General features: G+C 36.5%; 1 protein-coding gene across 6 annotated transcripts in view; it reads left to right on the plus strand.

The window, feature by feature from the left end:
• ASH1L (ASH1 like histone lysine methyltransferase) overlaps positions 1–23,593 on the plus strand; it is a 201,321-nt gene that overhangs the window by 166,999 nt on the left and 10,729 nt on the right. For all 6 annotated transcript variants that reach the window (XM_065902482.1, XM_065902468.1, XM_065902492.1 and 3 more), the window contains 8 exons: positions 12,447–12,555; positions 13,017–13,181; positions 13,335–13,429; positions 15,048–15,205; positions 19,045–19,197; positions 21,156–21,210; positions 21,294–21,426; positions 22,609–22,857. In XM_065902482.1, the coding sequence (XP_065758554.1) occupies positions 12,447–12,555; positions 13,017–13,181; positions 13,335–13,429; positions 15,048–15,205; positions 19,045–19,197; positions 21,156–21,210; positions 21,294–21,426; positions 22,609–22,857 (1,117 nt within the window). The remainder of the gene's footprint in view (positions 1–12,446; positions 12,556–13,016; positions 13,182–13,334; positions 13,430–15,047; positions 15,206–19,044; positions 19,198–21,155; positions 21,211–21,293; positions 21,427–22,608; positions 22,858–23,593) is intronic.

Raw genomic sequence — 23,593 nt, forward strand, 5'->3', positions numbered from 1 at the left:
ACATAATAAAAGGTGAATGTGACAACCAACAGGTGAAAAATTGAAAGGTTTTCCTCTGGAATCAAAACCAAAACAAGGATGTCCTCTCCTACCACTTCTATTCAACATAATACTGCAAGTTCTACCCAGATGAGGCAGGCAAGAAAAAAAATTAGTAAAAGACATCCAATTGAAAAGCAACAAGTAAAACTGTCTCTATTTGCAAAATTTGCAAATAGTATTACATATAGAAAAATACTATATATATTACATGTATAATACAGAAAATTACATATAGAAAAAATAATGTTTGCAAATAGTGTTACATACAGAAAACTCTAGCAATTCCCATCAGAAAACTTTTTAGAACTGAAAATTTAGTAAAGTTTCAAGACACAAAATCAAAATATAAAAATCAGTTGCATTTTCATACATGAATAACTATCAGAAATTAAAAAACAATCCTTTTGCAATAGCATCAAAAAGAATAAAATACCTAGGAATAAATTTAGCCAAGGAAGTAAAAGACCTGTACACTGATAACTATAAGCTTCTGATGAGAGCTTACAGGAGACATAAATAAATGAAAAGATACTCTGTGCTCATGGATTTGAAGAGTTATTACTGCTTAAATGTTTGTACTTACCAAAGCATCCTACAAATTCAGTACAATAAAAATAAAATTCCAATGGCACTTTTCTCAGAAGTAGAATAATCCTAAAACTTAGGTGGAATCACAAAAAATCTCAAATAGTCAAAACAATCTTGACAAAGAACAAAGCTGAAGGCATCACACATCCTGGTTTCACTCTATATTACAAAGCTATAGTAATCAAAACAGTATGATACTGGCAGAAAAACAGATACAAAGACAAATGGAAAAGAATAGAGAGCCCAGAAATAAACCCATGCATGTATGGCCAATTGATTTTTGGCAGAGAAGCCAAGAATATACAATAGGGAAAGGGCAGTCTCTTCAGTAAAGGGTGTGGGAGAACTGGACAGCCATGTGCAAAAGAATGAGATTGGATCACTATCTTTCAACATAAACAGAAATCAACTTAAAGACTTGAATGTAAGACCTAAAACCATGAAATTCCTAGGAAAAAACAGAGGATAAGCTCTTTGTCATCAATTTTTACAGTGATTTGTTTGTTTGTTTGTTTGTTTTAACACCAGAAGCAGGGCATTAAAAGCAGAAATGAACAAGTGAGACTGGTCAAACTAAAATGTTTCTGTACAACAATGGAAACCATAAACAAAATGAAAAAGCAGCCTACAGAATGGGAGAAAATATTAGCAAATCTAGTAAGGTGTTAATATTCAAAATATATAAGGAAAGCATATGTCAATAGCAAAAAAAATCCAGTTAAATATAGGTGGAAAATCTGATTATCCTTTAAAAGCAGACATACAGATGACCAACAGGTACATTAAAAAGTGCTTAATGTCACACTAACCATCAGGGAAATGCAAGTCAAAACCACAATGAGATACCACCTCACATCTATTAGAATGGCTATTCTCAAACAGATAAGAAGTAATAAATGTTAGTGAGAATGTAAAAAAAAAAGTGGGGGGAACCCTCGTGCACTGTTGGTGGGAATTAAAATTAGTACAGCCACTGTCAAAAACCATGTGGAGGTCCTTAGAAAATTAAAAATAGAAGTGCCATACAATCCAGCAATGCCATTTCTGAGTATTTATCTGAAGGAAAAGAAAAACACTAACTCAAAATGATTATCTGTATCCCATGTTCATTATAACATTTATAATAGCTGAGGCATGGAAACAACCTAAGTATTCATCAGTGGATAAAGAAAATGTGGTCTGTAACTACAGTGCAGTATTTAGCAACAGAAATGCAGGAAATACTGCCATTTGTAACAAACTCAATTGCCTTGTTATGTTAAATGAGACAAAGAGAAAGACTAGTTCCATATGATCTCACTTGTATAGAATCTTTTGGAAAAAAGCAAACTCATAGATACAAATTGGTAGTTGCCAGATGTAAGGGTTTGCAAGCTTGGGAAAAATAGGTGAAGGTGGTCCAAATAAATAACAGCTGAGGATGTAATGTACAGCCTGGTGACTATAGTTAATAATACTACATTGTATATTTGAAACTTGCTTAGAGAACGAATCTTAAAAATCTTATCACAAGAAAATAATTTGATACTATGCATGGTGATGGATGTTAACGAGTCATTGTGGTGATCATTTTGCAATATATACATATAATGAATCATTATGTTACACCTAAAACTAATATAGTATTTTATGTCAATTGTGTCTTAATTTTTTTTTTAAAGATTGGCAGAATAGATTACAAGCACATGATCCTGAGGCTTCCCTTGTGGTCCAGTGGTTAAGAACTCACCTTGTAGTACAGGAGTTGCAGGTTTGATCCCTGATCAGGCAACTAAGATCCCACATGCTGCTGGGCAACTAAGCCCACTCACCGCAACTAGTGAGCTCGAGTGCCACAACAAAAGATCCCATGTGCTACAACAAAGACCCGATGCAGCCTAATTAATTAATTCAAAAAATACATCATCCAACTGTATACTGTGTATATAAGAGACTAACTTAAGATCCAAAGACAAAATCAGGTTGAAAGTTAAAGGATGGAAGAAGAAATTCCATGTCAGTAGATAGTAGCCAAAAGAGAGTGGGAGTGGCTAAAATAGACTTTAAACCCATAAAGGTTAAAAGAGACAAAGAAGGACATATGTTTCTTAAAAAGATTCAGCAAGAAGATATAACAGTTGTAAACATTTACACACATGACAGAACTTCAAAATATATGAAGCAAAAACTGACAGAGTTGGAGAAATAATTCTGCAGTAATAATTGGGAGACTTCAACTCCCCACTCAGTAATGAAAAGATCAACCAGAGAGGTAAGTAAGGAATAGAGAACTTACATAATAAACCAACTAGATCTAAAAAAAATACAAAGACCCCACCCAACAACAACAGCATTTATATTCTTCTCAAGTGCACATGGGACATTTTGTTAGGCAGAAATTAAGTCTCAGTAGATTTTTGTATTTTTTGGCCATGCCGCACAGCGTGCAGCATCTTATAGTACCCAGACCAGGGATTGAACCCACACCCCGTGCATTAGCAGTGCAGAGTCTTAACCACTGAACCAAAACTGGGACACTGGGACACTGATTTCTTTTTTTTTTTTTCCTTTTAGGCCACATTGCATGGTTGGTAGGATCTTAACTCCCCAACCAGGTCAATAGGTTTTTATTTATTTATATTTTTGGCTATGCTCGGTCTTCATTGCTACGGGCTTTTCTCTAGTTTTGGTGCGCAGGAGCTACTCTCTGGTAGCAGGCTTCTCATTGTGGTGGCTTCGCTTCTTGTGGACCTTGAGCTCTAGGGTGTGCAGGCTTCAGTACTTGTGGCTCATGGGCTCTAGAGCCCAGGCTCAGTAGTTGTGGCTCAGGGGTTAGTTGCTCCACGTCATGTGGGATCTTCTTGGATCAGAGATTGAACCCATGTCTCCTGCTTTGGCAGGTGGCTTCTTTAGATATTATAGAAGTTATCTTCTCTAACCACAACAGATGGAAGTTAGAAAATCAGTAACATAAAGGAAACTGGAAAATTCATGAAACTTTAGAAAGTCACAAACTTTTAAACAACCAGTTGGTCGGAGAAGAAATTACAAGGGAAATTATTAAATACTTAGAAATGAATAAAAATAACATAAAGTACCAAAAACCTATGGGATGCAGCAATAGCAGCACTATGTGGGAAATTCATAGCTATAAATGCTTACATTAAAAAACAAGCAAGAGCTCAAATTAGCAACCTAACTTTACAACTTAGAGTGGGAAGTATTAGTCACTCATTTGTGTCCAACTCTTCGTGACCCCATGGATGCCAGGCTCCTCTGTCCATGGGATTCTCCAGGCAAGAATACTAGAGTGGGATCCATTTCCTTCTCCAGGGGATCTTCCCAACCCAGGGATTGAACCTGGGTCCCCTGCATTAGAGGCAGATTCTTTACCATCTGAGCCACCAGGGAATCCCACTTTACAACTTAATGACCTAGAAAAAGAGCAAACTAAATCTAAAGTTAGGACTGGAGAAAACCATGGACAGAGAAACCTGGCGGGCTACAATCTGTAGGATCACAAAGAGTTGGAGACTACTGAAGCAACTTAGCACACGCACAACTCAGATCCAAAGTTAGCAAAAGGAAGGAAATAATAAAGATGAGAATGAGAACAGAGATAAATAAAATATAAAATAGAAAAAACAATAGAGAAAATCAGTGAAACCAAAAGTTGGTTCTTCAAAAAGATAAAATTAACAAACCTTTAGCTACAGGGATGAAGAAGAAAGGATTCAAATTACTAAACTCAGAAATGAAATGAAAGTGGGGACATTACTACCAATTCTACAGAAATGAAAAAGATTAAAAGAGAATACTATGAACAGATGTACACCAAAAAATCTGATAACCTAGTTGAGATGGACAAATTTCTAGAAACACAAAACCTACTACAACTAAATCATGAAGAAATAAAAAATCTGAATAAACCTGTAACTAACAAATATATTGAATCAGTAATCACAAATCTCCCAACAAAGAACAGCCCTTGACTTGATGGTTTTACTGGTGAATTCTATCAAATTAGTACCAACTCAACTTTTTTAAAAAAAATTGAAGAGAAGGAAACACCTCCTGATTGACTTTATGAAGCAAGCATAACCCTGATACCAAAGCTTAGCAGACTCCCCAAGAAAACTACAGACCAATACCTGTTATGAACATTGATGAAAAAATCCTCAGCAAAATACTAACAAGCAATTCACCAACATATTAAAAGAATTATGCGCAGTGACTCTGGAATTTCATCCTGGAAGGCAAGGATTGTTCAACATAGGAAAATTGGTCAGTGCGATACACTACATCAGGAAAGTAAAGGAGAAAAGAAGTCACATGGTCATCTCAATTGATGGAGGAAAAAAGCATTTGACAAAATTCAACTCCCTTTTCATGATAAAGATACTCAACAAAATAGGAATAGGACTGCCTTAACATAATGAAAGCCATATATGAAAACTCACAGCCAGCATAATACTCAGTGGTGAATGACTAAGCTTTTCCTCTAAGATCAAGAACAGGACAAGGATGCCCACATTCACCACTTTCATGTGTAACAATTTTGGAAGCTCAAACCAGAAAAAATTAGACAAGAGATATAAATTGCATCCAAATTGGAAATGAAGAATAAAATTATCTTTGCATATTATATGGTCTTCTGCAGTTGCATTTGTATATACAAACATTGAGCATTTTGAAAAGGAAATTACAAAAACAGTTCCATTTGCAGTATCATAAAAAAAGAATGAAGTACTTAAAATTAACTTAATGAGGTGAAAGAATGGTGCAATGAAAGCTATAAAACATTGTTAAAGACATAAATGAATGGTAACACATCTCATGTTCATAGATAAGAAGATTTGATTTTATTAAAATGGCAATATTGCCCAAAGTGATCTACAGAGTCAGTGTAATTCCTATCAAAATCCCCATGACATTTTTTTTTCCAGAAATAGAAAACCTATCTGAAAATTCATATGGACTCTCAAAGGACCCCCAAATAACCAAAACAATCCTAAAAAAGAGCAGAAGTGGAGGACTCACACTTTTTTATTTGAAAACTTACTACAAAGTTAGAGGAATCAAAACAGTATGTACAGTGTAGGCATAGAGACAGGCATATAGACCCATTAAATAGAGTAAAGAACCTTGAAACAAACCCCTGCATATATGGACAAGTGATCATTTACAAGTGTGCCAAAACTGTATAGTGAAAAAAGGATACTCTTTTCAGTAAAAGATGCTAGGAATACTCAGTATCCACCTACAGAAGTATGAAGTTGGCCCCTTACCAAACACTGTACAAAAATTAATCCAAACCAATCAAGAACCTAAAATGTAAGGCCTAAAGCAATAAAACTTGAAGAAGACATAGAACAAAAACTTCACAACACTGGACTTGGAAATAATTTTTTGGGTATGACACCGAAGGCACAGATAACCAAAGAAAAAATAAATTGAACTTGATAAAAAAATCAAAGACACTATACACAGAATCAAAAGGCTGCCCACAGGATGGGAGAAAATATTTCCAAGTCATATATCTGATAAGGTATTAGTATCAAGAATATATAGAGAACCCCTGAAACTCAACAACCAAAAAACAATTCAGAATGCACAGAGAACTTGAATATATTAATATATTTCTCCGAAGAAAATATGCAGATGGCCAATGAATAACTAAAAAGATACTCAAAATGACTGATCATTAAGGATATGCAAATCAAAACCATAAGATACTACCTCACACCCTCAGAAAGGCTACTGTGTAAATGACAGAAAACAATAAGTATTGACAAGGATGTTAAGAAATAGGAACCCTTGTGCTCTATTGGGAATATAAAAATGATATATCTGCAGTGGGAAAGGGTAGGGATGTTGCTCAACAAATTAAAAATACTCTATAATCCAGCAGTCCAACTTCTGAGTGTATATCCAAAAGAAAGGTTCTCAAAGAGATATCTGCACCCCCACATTTTAGTAATATTATTCATAGTAACTAAAATGTGGAAGAACCCAGGTGTCCATAATGGATGAAGGGATAAGGAAAATCTGGGTTTTACATACAATAAAATTCAGCCTTTAAAAAGAAGGAAGTTTTGCAATGTTCTTCAACATAGATAGACCTTGAGGACATTATGCTAGGTGAAATAATTCAGTCACAAAAAGACAAATACTACTGTGTGATTCCACTTACATGAGATATTTAAAAGTAGTTAGAATCATAGAGACAATAGAGTAATGGTTGTCTGAGGCTGGAGGAAGGAGAGTTTGAAAGTTATTGTTTAATAGGGACAGAGTTTCCGTTTTACAGGACAAAAAGATGGGATTGCAAGGTGGAGTTAGCTACACGACAGCATGGATGTTCTTTTTTGTTTCCTTTTTCTTCTTCTTTTGGCCACACCTCCCAGCATGTGGGATCTTAGTTAGCCGATCAGGAATTGAACCTGTGCCCCCTGCAGTGGAAGCATGTAGTCTTGACCACTAGACCACTAAGGAAGTCCAATGTGGATGTTTTTAATACCACTGAACTGTACATTTTTAAGTGGTTAAGGTTATAAACTTTGTTACATGTGTTTTAACCAGTTAAAGAAAAATAGGCTCATATGAACAACATTCTATAAGAGTATCCACTGTCACCACTTCTCTTCCACTTCATAAAACATTAGTCACCTAGAATAAACTTAATGAAAGTTTGTAGGGCATCAGTACTGAAGACCACCAGACATTATTGGGGAAAAAAGACCACCTAAATTAACAGAGAAATACACCATGTTTATGGATTATAAATCTCAATATTTTTGAGATGTCAGTTCTTACCAGGTTGATCTATAAATTCAATTTTTATGGAAATTGACAGGCTGATTCCAAAACATACATCTGATTGTGAAGGATCTTAGAAAGGTAAGATGATCTTGAAGAAAAAAATTTAAGGACTTAAACTACTAATTTCAAGACTTACTCTAGAGGTACAGTAATTAAAAGAGTAGGTTTTTGCTTGGGCTAGGTTAATAGACAAATGGAATAGTGTAGGGAGCTTCCTAGGTGGCTTAGTGGTAAAGAATTCGTCTGCCGGTGCAGGAGATGCAAGAGACACAGGTTTGATCCCTGGGTCAGGAAGATCCCCTGGCGGAAGAAATGGCAACCCACTCCAATATTCTTGCCTGGAAAACCCCATAAACAGAGGAGCTTGGTGGGCTACAGTCCATAGGATCACAAAGAGTCAGACATGACTGAGCACACATAGCAGCAGCAGGAATAGAGAGTCCAGATAAAGACACACAAATGTACTGTCGCCTAATTTTATGACTTAGGTTCCACTGCAAGTCAGGTAGGAAAGGATGGATTTTTAATAAGTGGTTCAGAGTCATAGTCTCCTGCGTCAGTACACACACAAAAATTTAGATGAGTCTTAGACCTAAATATCACTATTGCAACACATATTTCTGTAAGCAACATGGGAGAATATTTATTAAATTTACTTTTTATTGAAGTATAATTGAATTACAATGTTGTGTTAATTACTACTCTACAGCTTAGTGACTCAGTTATACATACATATATTTTTTCTTTTCCGTTATGGTTTATCACAGGATATCGAATATAGTTCCCTGTGCTATATAGTTAGGACCTTGTTGTTCATCCATTCTTTATAAATCAGTTTGTATCTCCTAATCCCAAACTCTCAATCTAGTCCTCTGTACTCCCCTCCACCTTGGCAACCACCAGTCTATTCTCTATGTCCCTGTTTCTGTTTCTGTTGCATAGATAGATTCATTTGTGTTGTATTTTAGATTCCATATATCCATAGATGATATCATACAGTATTTGTCTTTCTCTTTCTGACTTCTTTCATTTAGTATGATAACCTCTGGTTGCATCCATGTTGCTGCAAATGCCATTTCATTCTTTTTTAGGGCCGAATAGTATTCCATTGTGTGTGTGTGTGTGTGTGTGTGTGTGTGTGTGTGTGTGTGTGTGTGTGTGTGTACACACTGTATCTTCTTTACCCATTTATCTATCAGTGGACATTTAGGTTGCTGCCATGTTTTGGTTATTGTAGGTAGTGGTGCTATGAACATAGGGATTATAGTTTTGTCTGGATATATGCCCAGGAGTGGAATTACTTAATCATGTGGTAATTAGTTTTCAGAGGAACCTCCATACTGTTTTCCACAGTGGCTTCACCAACTTATATTCCCACCAACAGTGGAAGAGGGTTCCCTTTTCACATTGGAGAATATTTTCATATACTTGAAATAGATAAAATTATCTTTAAAAAGCTATAAATAGCACTAAAGATAAAAGAACTGATAAAATTAACGATTTCTGTTCATCCAAAGGAAACTTTTGAGTGTAAAAGCACACCATACACTGCAAAAGGGGTATTTACAATGTGTTTATCTGACAAAGAACTTACTTCTGGATGAAATTTAGAATCTGTGAATCAGTAAGAAAAAGACAATCCAATTTTTTAAAAAGGTAATAGACATGTCAGAAGAGTATAAAAGTGGTCAGTAATCAAAAGGTGCTTAATATCTTTAGTCATCAGAGAGGAATACTAATTAAGCCATATTAAAATTCAAAGTGTTAACAAGGGTATAACACAATGTGAATGGTCTGTTTTGTTACTGCTGGTGGAACTGTAAATTGGTATGACAACTTACAAAAGATGTTTGTACCTACCAAAGTTAGTAAACACATCTAGTAACTTAGCAACCCTACCCATAAATATATCCCCAACATAAATGAGTGTTTATATTAAAAAGACAGATGCAAAAAAATAAAGAAGACATGTGCAAGAATGTGCACAGAAATTTTTTTTTAAGGCTGTGTCATGCAGCTTGTGGGATCTCAGTTTCCTGACCAAAGATTAAACCCAGGCCATAGCAGTGAAAGCCCAGAAGCCTAACCGTTAGGCAACCAGGGAATTCCCCAGAAATTTTTTTTTTAATAATAGCTAAAAACTGAAAATAGTCCATTGTTTATCAGCATTAAAATAGATGGGTAAATTTTGCTTAATTCATATAATGGTATACTACACAGCAGTAGAAAGGTATACTATAATAGAGTGCAACATTGAGTCAAAGAAGATAGGCATATAATTGTACATAATATTGTATATTCTGTATGATTCCATTTAATTGAAGTTTAAAACAGGTGAAACTATAGTCTCTATGGGGATAGAGATTAGAATGGTGGCAATTCTTTGGGGGAGGGTACTGACTGGGAAAGGTTACACAAGTGTAGAGATACATAAAATTCAACAAACTATACATTTAAAATTTTGTATTCTGTGTAAGTTATGCCTCCCCCATGTTTTAAATACAATATATTTTAGTATAGGATCAAATTTTAAATGTTATGGAATGGAACAAGGGTCAGCAATCTTGGAATGTGACTGTGTGCCAATAAAAATTTAGAAAGACCTGGGGGGAATTTGCCTGCCTCCGTAGTTTCCCAACCACTGGTATAGACTAAAAATAAATAAATGGGACCTAATCAAACTTACAAGCTCTTGCACAGCAAAAGAAGCCATAAACAAAATGAAAAGACAATCTAGGAACTGAGAGAAAATATTTGCAAATGATGAAACCAACAAGGGCTTCATTTCCAAAATATATACACAGCTCATATAACTCAATTACAAACAAACAAAAAAAATCAGTTGGGCAGAAGACCTAAATATACATTACTCCAAAGAAGATGTACAGATGACCAATAAGCATTTGAAAAGATGCTCAACATTGCTAATTATTAAAGAAATGCAAATCAAAACCACAACAAGGTATCACCTCACACTGGTCAGAATGGCCATCATTAAAAGGTCTACCAGTATCAAATGCTGGAGAGGGTGTGGAGGAAAGGAAACCCTCTTATTCTGTTGGTAGAAATGTAAATTGATGCAGCCACTATGGAAAACAGTATGGAGGTTCCTTAATAAACTAAAAGTAGAGTTGTCATATGATCCAGCAGTCCCACTCCTTGACATATACCTAGAGAAAACACTTAATTCAAAAATGTATGCACCTTACTGTTCATAACAGCATTATTTACAGTAACTAAGACATGGAAGCCATCTAAGTGTTCATCAAGAGATCAGTGGAATTTGCAGGTCAGCAGTGGAGACACAGGTACAGAGAACAGGTTTGTGGACCCAGCAGGGGAAGAAGAGGATAGGACGAATGGAGAAAGTGGCATGGAAATGTATACACCACCATATGTAAGATAGACCGCTAGTGGGAATATGCTGTTATGACTCACAGAGCTCAAACCAGTGCTGTGACAGCCTAGAGGTGTGGGTGGGGTGGGAGGGAGGTTCAAGGGATGGGACATGTATACCTACGGCTGGTTCATGTTGCTGTATGGCAGAAACCAACGCAATATTGTAAAGCAGTTCTCCTTCAAAATAAATAAATAAATAATAATAAATAAATTTGTTTAAGATGAATGAATAAAGATGCGTGCTTATATACGCTGTGTGTGTGTATGTGTGTGTGTGTGTGTGTACGCTACTCAGACCTAAAAAAGAATGAAATAATGCCATTTGCAGCAACATGGATGGACTTAGAGATTATAATACTATGTGAAGCAAGTCAGAGGAAGAAAGAAAAATACCACATGATATCACTTATATGTGGAATCTGCGCTTCCCTGATGGCTTAGATGGTAAAGAATCTGCCTGCAATGCAGGAGACTGGGTTTGATCCCTGGGTCAGGAAGATCCCCTGGAGAAGGGAATGGCAACCCACTCTAGGATTCTTGTCTGGAGAATTCCATGAACAGAGGAGCCTGGCAGGTTACAGTCCATGGAGTCGCAGAGTTGGACACTACTGAGCAACTTACACCTTCACTTTCGTGTGTGGCATCTAAAATGTACAAATGAACTTACTTATAAAACAGAAACAGACCCGCAGGCATAGAGAGTCTTACAATTTTCAAAGGGGATAGGGATGGGGAAGGATAAAATAGGACTTACGGATTTGAAACTATAAACTACTATATATAAAATAAACAGGGCTTCCCTGGTGGCTCACTGGTAGAGAATCTCTCTGCCAATGTAGGAGGTACCGGTTTCATCCGGCTCAAGAAGATCCCACTTGCCATGGAACAGCTAAGCCTGAGAGACACAACTGCTGGAGCCCACACACCCTAGAGCCGTGCTCCTCAGTAAGAGATGCCACTGCAATGAGAAGCCCTCACACCACAACCCCTGTTCACCACAACTAGAAAAAAGCCTGTGCAGCAACAAAGACCCAGCAGAGCCAGAAATAATTAAATAAACAACAAAATCCTACTGTATAGTACAGGGAACTATATTCCGTATCCTGTGATAAACTATAATGGAAAAGAAAATGAGAAAAAGCACTCAGTAAATGTTAGCTAAAATTATATGTTAACTCTATAAAGCATCTAGAACAGTATATTATGCGTTATTAATAAAGTAGGTAAACTAGAACAAAAGAGACACTTGTGTACAGGTTAGAAAGGTAGAGATCAGAAGAAACTAGAAAACTTTTATGGGTCATCCATAGGAAATAATTGTAATTTGTTTAATAAGTAAACTAATGCCCTATGTTAAAAGGACTTCGAATACCAAGCAAGAAAAGTTTGACCTTTGACAGCAGAAAGCATGTTTTCCAGAAAACTGGTTTAGGACTATTTGTCAGTATTATACAGACTAGATCGAAGGAGAGATTAAAGATTCAGTGACTGGCCAGGAAACTTGAGTGATTGGATACAGAAACAGAGGCAAATTTGAAATCAGTATACCAACCTTTCTGGTTTTCAGGCGTGGTATTATGAATCTCTGCCTTTAACTCTTGTCCCTTTCTCTATAGGTCTGTTAATGGAGTGTACCGGATTGGACTATATGCTCTTAAAGATATGCCAGCTGGTACTGAACTCACTTATGATTACAACTTTCATTCCTTCAATGTTGAAAAACAGGTAAGAATGATAAATTCAAGAGGGAGTTTGAACTTTATAATAGTACTCTATATAACATGAGCCTTCAGTGAACATTACTGATTTGTAGCCGCTAAGAAATACATTGGAAAAGATTCACTCTTTGTTTCACTTACGTAGGGTACATATGTCACAGTTATTCTTTCAGAACTCTGTAGAAGAGACTGCTCAGTTATTTTTTGTCTCCAGTCAGTTCTTTTTTTTTTTTTTTTAAATTACCAGTCAGTTCTTAATTTTTCTTGTGAAGTTTTTCCAAAATTTAATCTTTCCTTTCTACTACAGTGGAAACTATTTGTATTTATTTTACTCAAAATGAGTTGTGTTCCTCTGTGTGAAAATTTCTTGATTCAAACTTATTATTGGGTGTCCAGATACTCAGGCATTCTATTTAAACTTTTAGATTAGACTACAGACTAAAAGCATTATTCTGTTTCCCTTCAAAGCAACTGTGTAAGTGCGGCTTTGAGAAGTGTCGAGGAATCATTGGGGGCAAGAGTCAACGCATGAATGGACTCACCAGCAATAAAAGTAGCCAACCAATGACCACACATAAAAAGTCTGGAAGGTCAAAAGAGAAAAGGAAGTCTAAGCACAAGCTGAAGAAAAGGGTAAATAAATCTCATGATTTTCTCCCAATATCTGCATATAGGCAATTACTGAAGTAAGGGATGTACCAGAGGGTGGCATCTTTAGAGTGGTTTTCATATTCTTTGAGGTGATTTATGATGTTTTTCCTGCAATCTAATCCATCTGTTTTTTAGAGAGGCCACCTCTCTGAGGAACCCAGTGAAAACATCAACACTCCAACAAGGTTGACCCCTCAATTACAAATGAAGCCAATGTCCAATCGGGAGAGGTAAAAAGAAAATTTTCTTATCTACGCTCTTTAAATTATGTGACTTGCTTGACAGTTTAAAAATTATTAAACATGTATATAGTTGAGACATTTGTTTTTTGCAGGAAGACCTTAAACAAGCATTCAGGCTGAACTTGGGTGGAGGAAGGAACTAATTTCTAACTGAAATTTAACTTTTTATTAAAATGTGACTGTAGGCCAAAGAAAAAGATGTATGTGTGTATATATAGTAGTTTCAGTTTCTATGAGTTTGTCACCAATATTTGCACTTTCATATCATGTTATAGGCGTTACAGATAACTCAAAATATCGTTCATACTCATCTCTACCTTAAAATTACTGTAGTTATTAAACCCACCACTAGATCTTGTTATGTGTTAAAAATTAATGTTCATTTCTATATCATAACTTCAGGGTTTTTGTTTAATATTCTGCAAACTGTGTCTCAGTTTATTCAGTTTCCTTTTAATCCTGTATACTAGAAGTTTCTTAAAATTTTAAATACTTTTAGTTAATATCATTGAGAGGATTACATGTGCTTCACCAGACTGCCAAAGGAATGCATGGCACAGAAGAGATTAAGAATCCCTGTTTCGTTGATAATAAAAAGGATCTTTAGTAGTCATCTTTGCTTTTCCCTATATTGAGATATTTGTCCATGTCTGAAGTAAGAGAAACAAATGTGTGTGTTCTGTTTTTCAAATTGTCTTGGGACATTTCCTGCATCCTCCCTGACTATGTATTCCAATATCTTAGCAAGTTCATCCTTATCTATAACTTTACTATAATTTTAGCCCCTTTCATCCTATTTCACTTTGAATCATAGAAATTTTACATTTCAGTAAGAGAGAAGTCCAGTGGTCTCTTCTTTAGCTGCATAGCAGCTTAGGGAGCTTTTTAAAACTCCTTACGCCCAGGCCACACTTCAAACCACTTACATCAGAATTTTCAGAAGTGGAACCCAGGTATCAATAGTCTGTACAACTCCCCAAGTGATCTCAATGTGCAGCTAAAGTCAGGAACTATAAAATTAGTCTAGCCTCCCTTTACTGAGGCTCATAGTTTGAGACTTAAGGTCCCATCTGTTTACATGTGTGTTAGAGTGAAAATCAAATTATGGAATCATCAAAATTGTGTAAAGTTAATCAAGATGCATATAACTCATTTAAGTTTAGAGATCCCATGCAGTAGCAGTGTACCTAACATGGTTTGCCCAGTGCCTATCCATCTTAAATATCTTTACCTACATCTGACAGTCCAGTTCTTGTTACAGCTGACCCTAAGCCTATACTTCATCTTGGCAAATTCCTTTAGAATTCTACAAATACTGCATAAAGCTGTACCTTCAAGTCAGCATGCTTCAGTTGCCAAAATTGTTGCAGCTTTTAGGTGATGTTTGTCAGATATTTGTAAATATTATAGAGAAATGTTTTGTGTTACGTGAAAAAAATCAAGATGCAAAACTGAGTAATGTTTCTCCATATGTAGTTCTCCTTAAAATAGCTGATTTCACTGATAAGCATTTATATCATCATACCAGCAGCTTACATAGAGTAAACTACTAGTTAATGTTCATTGGATGGATGAATAAAGGAGCTCCTTTCTTCCTTCCTTATAGAAACTTTGTATTAAAGCATCATGTGTTCCTGGTCCGAAACTGGGAGAAGATTCGGCAAAAACAGGAGGAAGTAAAGCACACCAGTGATAATATTCATTCAGCATCATTATATACACGTTGGAATGGCATTTGCCGAGATGATGGGAACATCAAGTCTGGTAAGGACCAGGAGACATTCTTACTAGTTTTCAGGTATCAGTCCACCATAACCTTTCCATCCCAACACTTAACTTCTTTGTCTCTACTCTAAGGAATAGGAAGAAACCCCTTCCACCAGCCTTCCAGACATCACCTACAGTCTTAAAATTACTAGATATAATGGATCCTTTGTGTTTAGGATCCTTTCCTACCTAGAAAATAACTTGCAGACAGGATAAACGGTGATGCCAAATGCAGGAGAAAATGATATTAGTGTTAATTTCAATACTTTGTTTTCCTCTACATTCAGATCAGCGTTATACAGAGATGTTCAGATTTTCTTTTTCTGACTTTCATGAGTGAATAATGTACCAGTACTCCAGAGTTCAGATCTGGTATGCAGAACAGACCTTAAGCAGAAAATTTTATACATCCAAGCATCCTTTCTAACTGAAAATTAAGTATTAAAAGCTCATGCTCTTTTTTTTTTCCCCACACCACCCTTCAGCTTGAGGGATCTTAGTTCCCCAACCGAACAGGGATCAAACCTCATGCCTTACTCGGTGAAAGCACAGAGTCCCAACCACTGGACCACAAGGGAATTCCCCTCATACTGTTCATTTACTCTTCTTTCCCTCAAAAAGAAGCAAGGAATTCCTCGTGGTCCAGTGGTTAGGACTTGGTGTTTTCACTGCCAGGGCCCAGGTTTAATCCAAGTTCAGAGAACTAAGATCCTGCAAGCAGCACAAGATACCAGGGGGAAAAGTAGAAGCAGTCTGCATGGTGTGTGAGCGACATGTTGGGTGGGGACTAGATCGACTTAGGAACTTGCCCAAAATCTTATATCTGCTCAGTGATTTGATTGGCACAGATTCTGTGAACTTACTTTCCAGTTAGTTCAAGTCTTCTGAAAATAACAGGAGTTATTTGCTGAGTATTTATTATAGGTCAGGCACTGAGCTAAAACATATTAAAGGGTTATTCCATTTAATCTACACAGATTACCTCTCAAGGGAAGTACAGATGCTGTGCTTACTGTACTTTGCAGATACAGTTTTCTACAAATTAAGTTTTGTGGCAACCCTGTTTGGAGCAGTCTACAGTGCCATTTTTCCAAGAGCATTCTGTCCCTTTGTATCCTCACAGTATTTCAAACTTTTTCATTATTTGTTACAGTGATTTGTGATTAGTGATCATTGATGTTAGTGTTGTAATGGCTTAGTGGCACCTCAAACCATGAAGTTAATAAATGTTGTGTGTGTTCTGACTGCTCTGGCTGGCTAGCCTTTCTCTGCTACCCTCCACCCAACCACACCCCATCTCCTGGCTCTCTCCCTATCTTTGGGCTTCCCTAACACCTAAGATACAATAGTATTGAAATTAAGCCAACTAATAACCCTGCAGTGGGCCCTAAGTATTCAAGTGAAAGAAGAGTTGCACGTCTCTCACTTTAAATCAAAAGCTAGAAATTTTAAAAAAAGCTGGAAATGATTAAGCTTAGTGAAGAAGGCATGCCTAAGCCAAGACATGCTAAAAGCTAGGTCTCTTGCACCAGTTAGCCAAGTTGTCAATACAAAGGAAAAGTTGTTGAAGGAAATTAAAAGTGCCACTCCAGTGAACACACAAATGATAAGAAAGTTAAATTGCCCTATTTTGGGTTTTTTTTGTTGTTGGTTTTTTGGTTTTTTCTTTTTATTTTATTAAAGGATAATTGCTTTACAAAATTTTATGCTCTATTGTTGATACGGAGAAAGTTTGAGTGGTCTGGATAGAAAGTTAAACCAGCCACTACATCCTCTTAAGCCAAAGCCTAATCCAGAACTGTCTTCAGTTCTATGAAGGCCTAGAGATGTGACGAAGCTGCAGAAGAAAAGACTGAAGCTAGCAGAGGTTAGTTCATGAGGTTTAAGGAAAACTCTATAACATCAAAGTACAAGGTGAAGCAGGCAGTTCTGATGTAGAAGCTACAGAAAGTTATCCAGAAGATATGGCTAAGATCATTAACAAAGGTGGCTACACTAAACAACAGATTTTCTGTGTAGATGAAATAGCCTAATACTGAAAGATGCCATCTACTTTGCCTCTGCTGTTTTAAAGAAATGAAGTGAAAGTTGCTTAGTAGTGTCCGACTCTTTGCGACCCCACGGACTACAGTCCATGGAATTCTCCAGACCAGAATACAGGAGTTGGTAGCCTTTCCCTTCTCCAAGGGATCTTCCCAACCCAGGGATCAAACCCAGGTCTCCCACATTGCAGGTGGATTCTTTACCAACTGAGCCACAACAGAATCTAAACAATAGCGCATCTGTTACAAAGTGGTTTACTGAATATTTTAAGCCCTCAATTGAGACCTACTACTCAAGAAAAATTATTTCCTTTCAAAATACCACTGCTCATTGACAATGTACCTGATCACCCGAGAGCTCTGATGGAGGAGTGCAATGAGATTAATACTGTTTTCATGCCTGCAAGTGCAACATCCACTCTGCAACCTGTGGATTGAGCAGTAATTTCCATATTCAAGTTTTATCATCTAAGAAATACATTTCATAAGGCTACAGCTGCACAGATACTGAACCTCTGATGGATCTGGGCAAAGAAAATTGAAAACCTGGAAAAGATTCTAGAGCCCATTAAGAATATTCGTGGTTCACAGGAAGAGGTCAAAATATCAACATTAATAGGAGTTTGGAAGTCATGTCCAAACCTCATAGATGATTTTGAGGGGATCAAGACTTCAGTGTAGGAAGTAAACTGCAGATGTGGTAGAAACAGCAAGAGAACTAGAATTAGAAGGGGGACCTGAAGGTGTGACTGAACTGCTGCAATATTGTGGTAAAATTTTCATGGATGAGGAGTTCCTTCTTATGGATGAGCAAAAGAAAGTGACTTCTTGAGATGGAGTCTACTCCTGGTGAAGATGCTGTGAAGATTTTGCTGAAATGGCACAAAGGATTTAGAATATTATATAAACTTAGTTACTAAGGCAGGGGCAGCAACAGGGTTTGAAAAGGTTGACTTCAATTTTGAAGTAAGTTCTATGGATAAAATGTTATCAAAGAGCATTGCATGAAGAAAAAAAAGAGTATTGCATGCTGCAGAGAAATCATTTATAAAAGAAAGAACCAAAGATGTGGCAAACTGCATTGCTGTCTTGTCTTCAGAAATTGCCTCAGCCACCCCATCCTTCAGTAGCCACCACCCTGATCAGTCAGCAGCTATCAATGTCAAGTCAACAACCTCCACCAGCAAAAAGATTATAACTTTCTGAAGACTCAGATAATGTTTAGCGTTTTTTGGCAATAAAGTATTTTTTAATTAAGGTATATATGTTGGTTTTTTAGACATAATGCTATTGCACACTTAATAGACTACAGTATAAAGACTTTTTTCACATGCATTGGGAAACAAAAATCTCTGTGTGACTCTTTTTTTTGCAGTATTCACATTATTGTAGTATTCTGTAACCAAATCTGCAGTATCTCTGAAGTGCCTGTACTACCACTATTCTCATTTTATAGTTGAGAAGCTAAGACACAGAGTTTAGTATCTTTCCCCAAATCAGACGTGAGACCAGAATTCAAAAGCAGACACACATATCTGAAACCCAGACTTGGAACTACTATACTCTGTTGGATCTGGCCATTAGTAAGATCCCTCTATAAATTGTAGGATTTGTCTCTCTAGTAAACCCGGTGTTTTCTTATTTTTCTTTAAGGAGGAAAGAACGAACTCCATAACCAGTAATCTGCTTAGTCACTTCAAGGAAAATAGAGAAAATAGCAGGAATCCATTACAGAAGAGAAAGCCACATTGAGCTCCTCTTTTCCTGAAACTAATTTTTACTGTATCCTTCCAGATGTCTTCATGACCCAGTTCTCTGCCCTGCAGACTGCTCGATCTGTTCGAACAAGACGGTTGGCGGCAGCAGAGGAAAACATTGAGGTAGCTCGGGCAGCTCGCCTAGCCCAGATCTTCAAAGAGATCTGTGATGGCATAATCTCTTATAAAGGTACCCCAAATTCTTTCTTATGAGCTTTTTAAAAAAATTATATCACTGTCTTCTCCTGAGATATCCAAGACCAGGAGCGCATGACAGTTCAGGACTGTGAGCCAGGTTTACTTGGTGCTCTCCTTGTCAGAGTGCAGACCTGGAGGGCTGATCCCAGTCTTCAGGGTTTGTTGTCTCTGAATCCTTGGCTGTTAATAGGTTAATTTTTTGTATTTATTGGAATGTTATCATAGTTAAGCACTATATTTAAAAATCACATATTTTAGCTGTAGGATAGAAGTAGGTCTTTCTTTTGAATATAATTTTCCTGAATGAGGCAGTGAATTAGCAATTTAAGAAAAAGGTATTAAAAATGTATGACATCAGTGGTTCTTATCTGTCAATCAGACGATTGACAGTTATCTTTGAGAATAAAGTTGTGGACTCTTACCCCAGAAAAATATTATATACCTAATTTTTCATATATTTTGGAGGGTTCACAGGCCCTTTCTACATTAAGGAAAGGATATAAAGTTACAAGTAAATTACTTTTGAAGCATTTTCATGCAAACATTTACCCCACTCTTTTCCTTTTCTAAAATACATCTCTTGGGGGAAAAAAAAAAATACATCTCTTGGATTTGTGTTAGGGGAGAGGGTGGAGAAGGGGAGAGTTTTCAGTTTAGGTCCGTAGTTTGGTAATGCACATGACTTTTTCTAACCACAAAATTTGTAGATATTTAAAATGAGAAATTTTATTCTGCTTTTGCCTTCAACTTTTTTCTATTTCTTTTTTATAATTGAAGTATAATTGATGTACAATATTATGTAAGTTACAGAAGTACAGTATAGAGATTCATAATTTTTAGAGGTTATACTCCATTTACAGTTATAGAATATTGGCTATATTCTTGTGTTGTACCATATATCCTTGTTGCTCACTTTATACATAATATTTTGTATGTCTTAATCTGCTGCCCCTATATTACCCCTCCCCCATTCCCTCTCCTTACTGGTAATCACTAATTTCTTCTCTGTATCTCTGAGTCTTTTGTTATGGTTGTTAAAATCAGCCATCAACTTTTGCTTCCTTCCTTCCCTAACCTGAAGAATTTGGGTTTCTTTCTCTTTTCTTTCTCTGTCTACTATTTATCTTCATATTTTAGTGGTTTTTTTTGCCATTTGTTAACCTCAGCATAGAGGAAAGGGCAGACCAACCTATCCTAATATGTAAAGTTTTGTGACACCTGTTCCCTTTACACTCCCTAAAGATCACACTCTGTGTTCTCAACCAGCCCTATCTGATCTAATATGAAATTGCAGTAGATGTATCTGTATGTCATTATATTCTAGGCATGAAACAATAGGCTTTTTCTCTCTGTGTAGTGAGTTATTAGAAAGTAAGAGAGCAAGTGAGAAGCCGCCCCACAATATGAATTTTATTTTTGTAATACAGACCAACTGTTGCAAGAAGATGGATTCCAGAATATATTTACAGTACTGAATTATTCATTATCTGGAATCTAGTTGAATCCAAACCAATATTAACTGTGGGCAAATAGTAAGAACTGAAAAACATTTTTTGAATGTAATTGAGTAGGAATTTGCCTTAAGCATCCTAGCTGCCGCGTTAAGTTCCCATATCTCATTTTTCTTAGAAAGTTTTCATTACCCAGCTAATGCTATTTTACATTTCAAGTATATATATATATACACACACACACACACACACACACACACACACATAAACACACATACTGTATCTTTCATATTCCATGTTATCCTGAATGCATCTTTTGATCTCTGCCTTTAACTACCCACATTTCTGAAAAGTCTTTTCATTTTTCACTGATCTCCAAAAAAAAACTTAGATTTTTTTTTTTTCTAACTTTAAATTTTGGGGATTCTACTTTTTCAGTTAGGAGTTAATACTTGCCTCCCTGTAGAGTCCATCTACTAAACCTTGCATTTTTTTGTAGATTCTTCCCGACAATCACTGGCAGCACCACTTTTGAACCTACCCCCGAAGAAAAAGTAAGTTCACATATGTGGGAATTGTCTGAGTTTTTAGAAGAGTCCTAAGTGTACCAGATTGACACCCTGGCTTTATGTTCCAGGAATGCTGATTATTATGAGAAGATCTCTGATCCTCTAGATCTTTCCACCATAGAGAAGCAGATCCTCATTGGTTATTATAAGACAGTGGAGGCTTTTGATGCTGACATGCTCAAGGTCTTTCGGAATGCGGAGGTATTTTTCACTGACTTCAAACACAGATTTAAGAAGTTTGTTCTGAAGAGATCTACTCTACAAGTTTAAGACTTTTACCCTCTTCTCCTAGCATCCTTCATATTTCTGATTAAGAAAGGCAACAATTTTTATCAAGTACCCTTAGGGTAAATTCTGCTTACTTGAAGTGCCTTGCTGTGTGCCTGCTAAGTCACTTCAGTCTTGTCTGACTCTTTGCAACCCCATGGACTGTAGCCCACTAGGCTCCTCTGTTCATGGGATTCTCTAGGCAAGAATCCTGGAGTAGGTTGCCATAGGGTTATAGTTTTCTAAATATTGGCGATATAATAAATGGAGATAATAATATGACTAGAATGAAAGGTTAAATCATATTCCCAAACCAATTTTTGTAAAAACTTAGTTTCGTATTGAACCTTTACATTTACGTAGTAGACATTTTGCTACATTTAAGTCGTATCTGTAGGCTCTACTCAATAAGTATATGTGAAATACACAGAAACATATATAGGCAAATAAATATATATCTTAAGGATGAATCGGCATATAGTACGCTAATATATTGTAGAATAGGTGAAGCTCATTTGAGGAGAGGTGGGCTTGAATTGATATAAAGAAGAAGATGTAGAATATTGTATGATACGTAGAGGATATTATTCAGTGATTTTGAAATACCTTGGAGAGGTGTTTGAAGGTCAAAAGAGACTACTAGATGACAGAGGAATTGAAACTGAAGAAATGAAAGAAAGACAGATGGGAGAAGAATTGGAGCAGTCTTGATTTGTGACATGCTTTCTCCTGAACCCAGCTTCCAAATATATTTAGACTTGTAGCTTTATGTCCTTAGTATCTATAAGACAAAGGTAAATGGAGAGATTTTCCACATTATTCTTGTGGTACTTAATCATGTTCCATGGTACTTAACCATGTTCCATAATTATCCTTGTGGACAGTAAGGTCTGTGACAGGAGTTGAATGACAGAGCAGTAGAGCAAATGGGAAAATTACCATGCAGATTCTAATTTTAATTCATTTTAGTTGAATTTAAGTTGTTTTCAATTGTCTGGCACCTATATTTGATGGTATTAAAAATGTATTAACCAAATGGGAAGATAAAGAAAATCCTGGCACCTCTTCAGGTATATTTTTAAGCAAAACATGATTTCTTTCTCCTGCTTTCTTCAGAAGTACTACGGGCGTAAATCCCCAGTTGGAAGAGATGTTTGCCGCCTACGAAAAGCCTATTACAATGCCCGGCATGAGGCATCAGCCCAAATTGATGAGATTGTGGGAGAGACAGCAAGTGAGGCAGACAGCAGTGAGACCTCAGTCTCTGAGAAGGAGAATGGGCATGAGAAGGATGACGATGTTATCCGCTGTATCTGTGGCCTCTACAAGGATGAAGGCCTCATGATCCAGTGTGACAAGTGCATGGTGAGGGTCAAGAGGTGAAGCAGAGGCCTCGTCCTCATGAGTGTGGTGACTGTCAGAGCGTCAGCCCCTGCCTCTTTTGCCTTTGCTTGGCAGGCTATTTATGAACTTTAACTCTGCCTCAGTTTCTGTTATCCCTTACTCTTCACCATATTGTCCTTCTCCTTTTTTATCTTTCTCTTTCATTTTTTCTTCCCCTTCTTTTTCCTACCTCCTGTTCTATGTGCCTACTTTCCACTGCACACTTCTGATGTAGTCTGGATCAATAAGAATGATAATATTTAAGGTAGTGCTTTACCTGAAAAACACTAGGGGTACTACACTCAATATAGCATTAATGTAAATGGAATTCAGTATATAGAGCTCCTGATGAAGGAGTCAAGGCCTGGATTTGAGCCCTAGTATCCCCATTTGATACATCTGAACTCATTACCTTATGTAAAATGGAACTATGAGTAACACATAGGATTGTTAGGAGAATATAATCAGATAAGAATCAGTAAAAACATTTGGTAACTGTAAAGCCTTTCACAGTGGCTGTATTGTTGATACATATTACTTTGTAAGTAATAGCTTGGTACTGTATTCATTCATCCTTCTGTTCTCTATCCATCTCCTTATTTTGTTTGCCCAGATTCATGTATTATAAATAGTTTGTATACCTATGTTCAGATAAGTCCTCATTCTTCTTTCCTCCTACTTTACCATTTATCTCTAATTTCTTACTTAATTCCTTAAC

Source organism: Muntiacus reevesi, chromosome 1 (genome assembly GCF_963930625.1).
Source record: "Muntiacus reevesi chromosome 1, mMunRee1.1, whole genome shotgun sequence".
Lineage (NCBI taxonomy): Eukaryota > Metazoa > Chordata > Mammalia > Artiodactyla > Cervidae > Muntiacus > Muntiacus reevesi.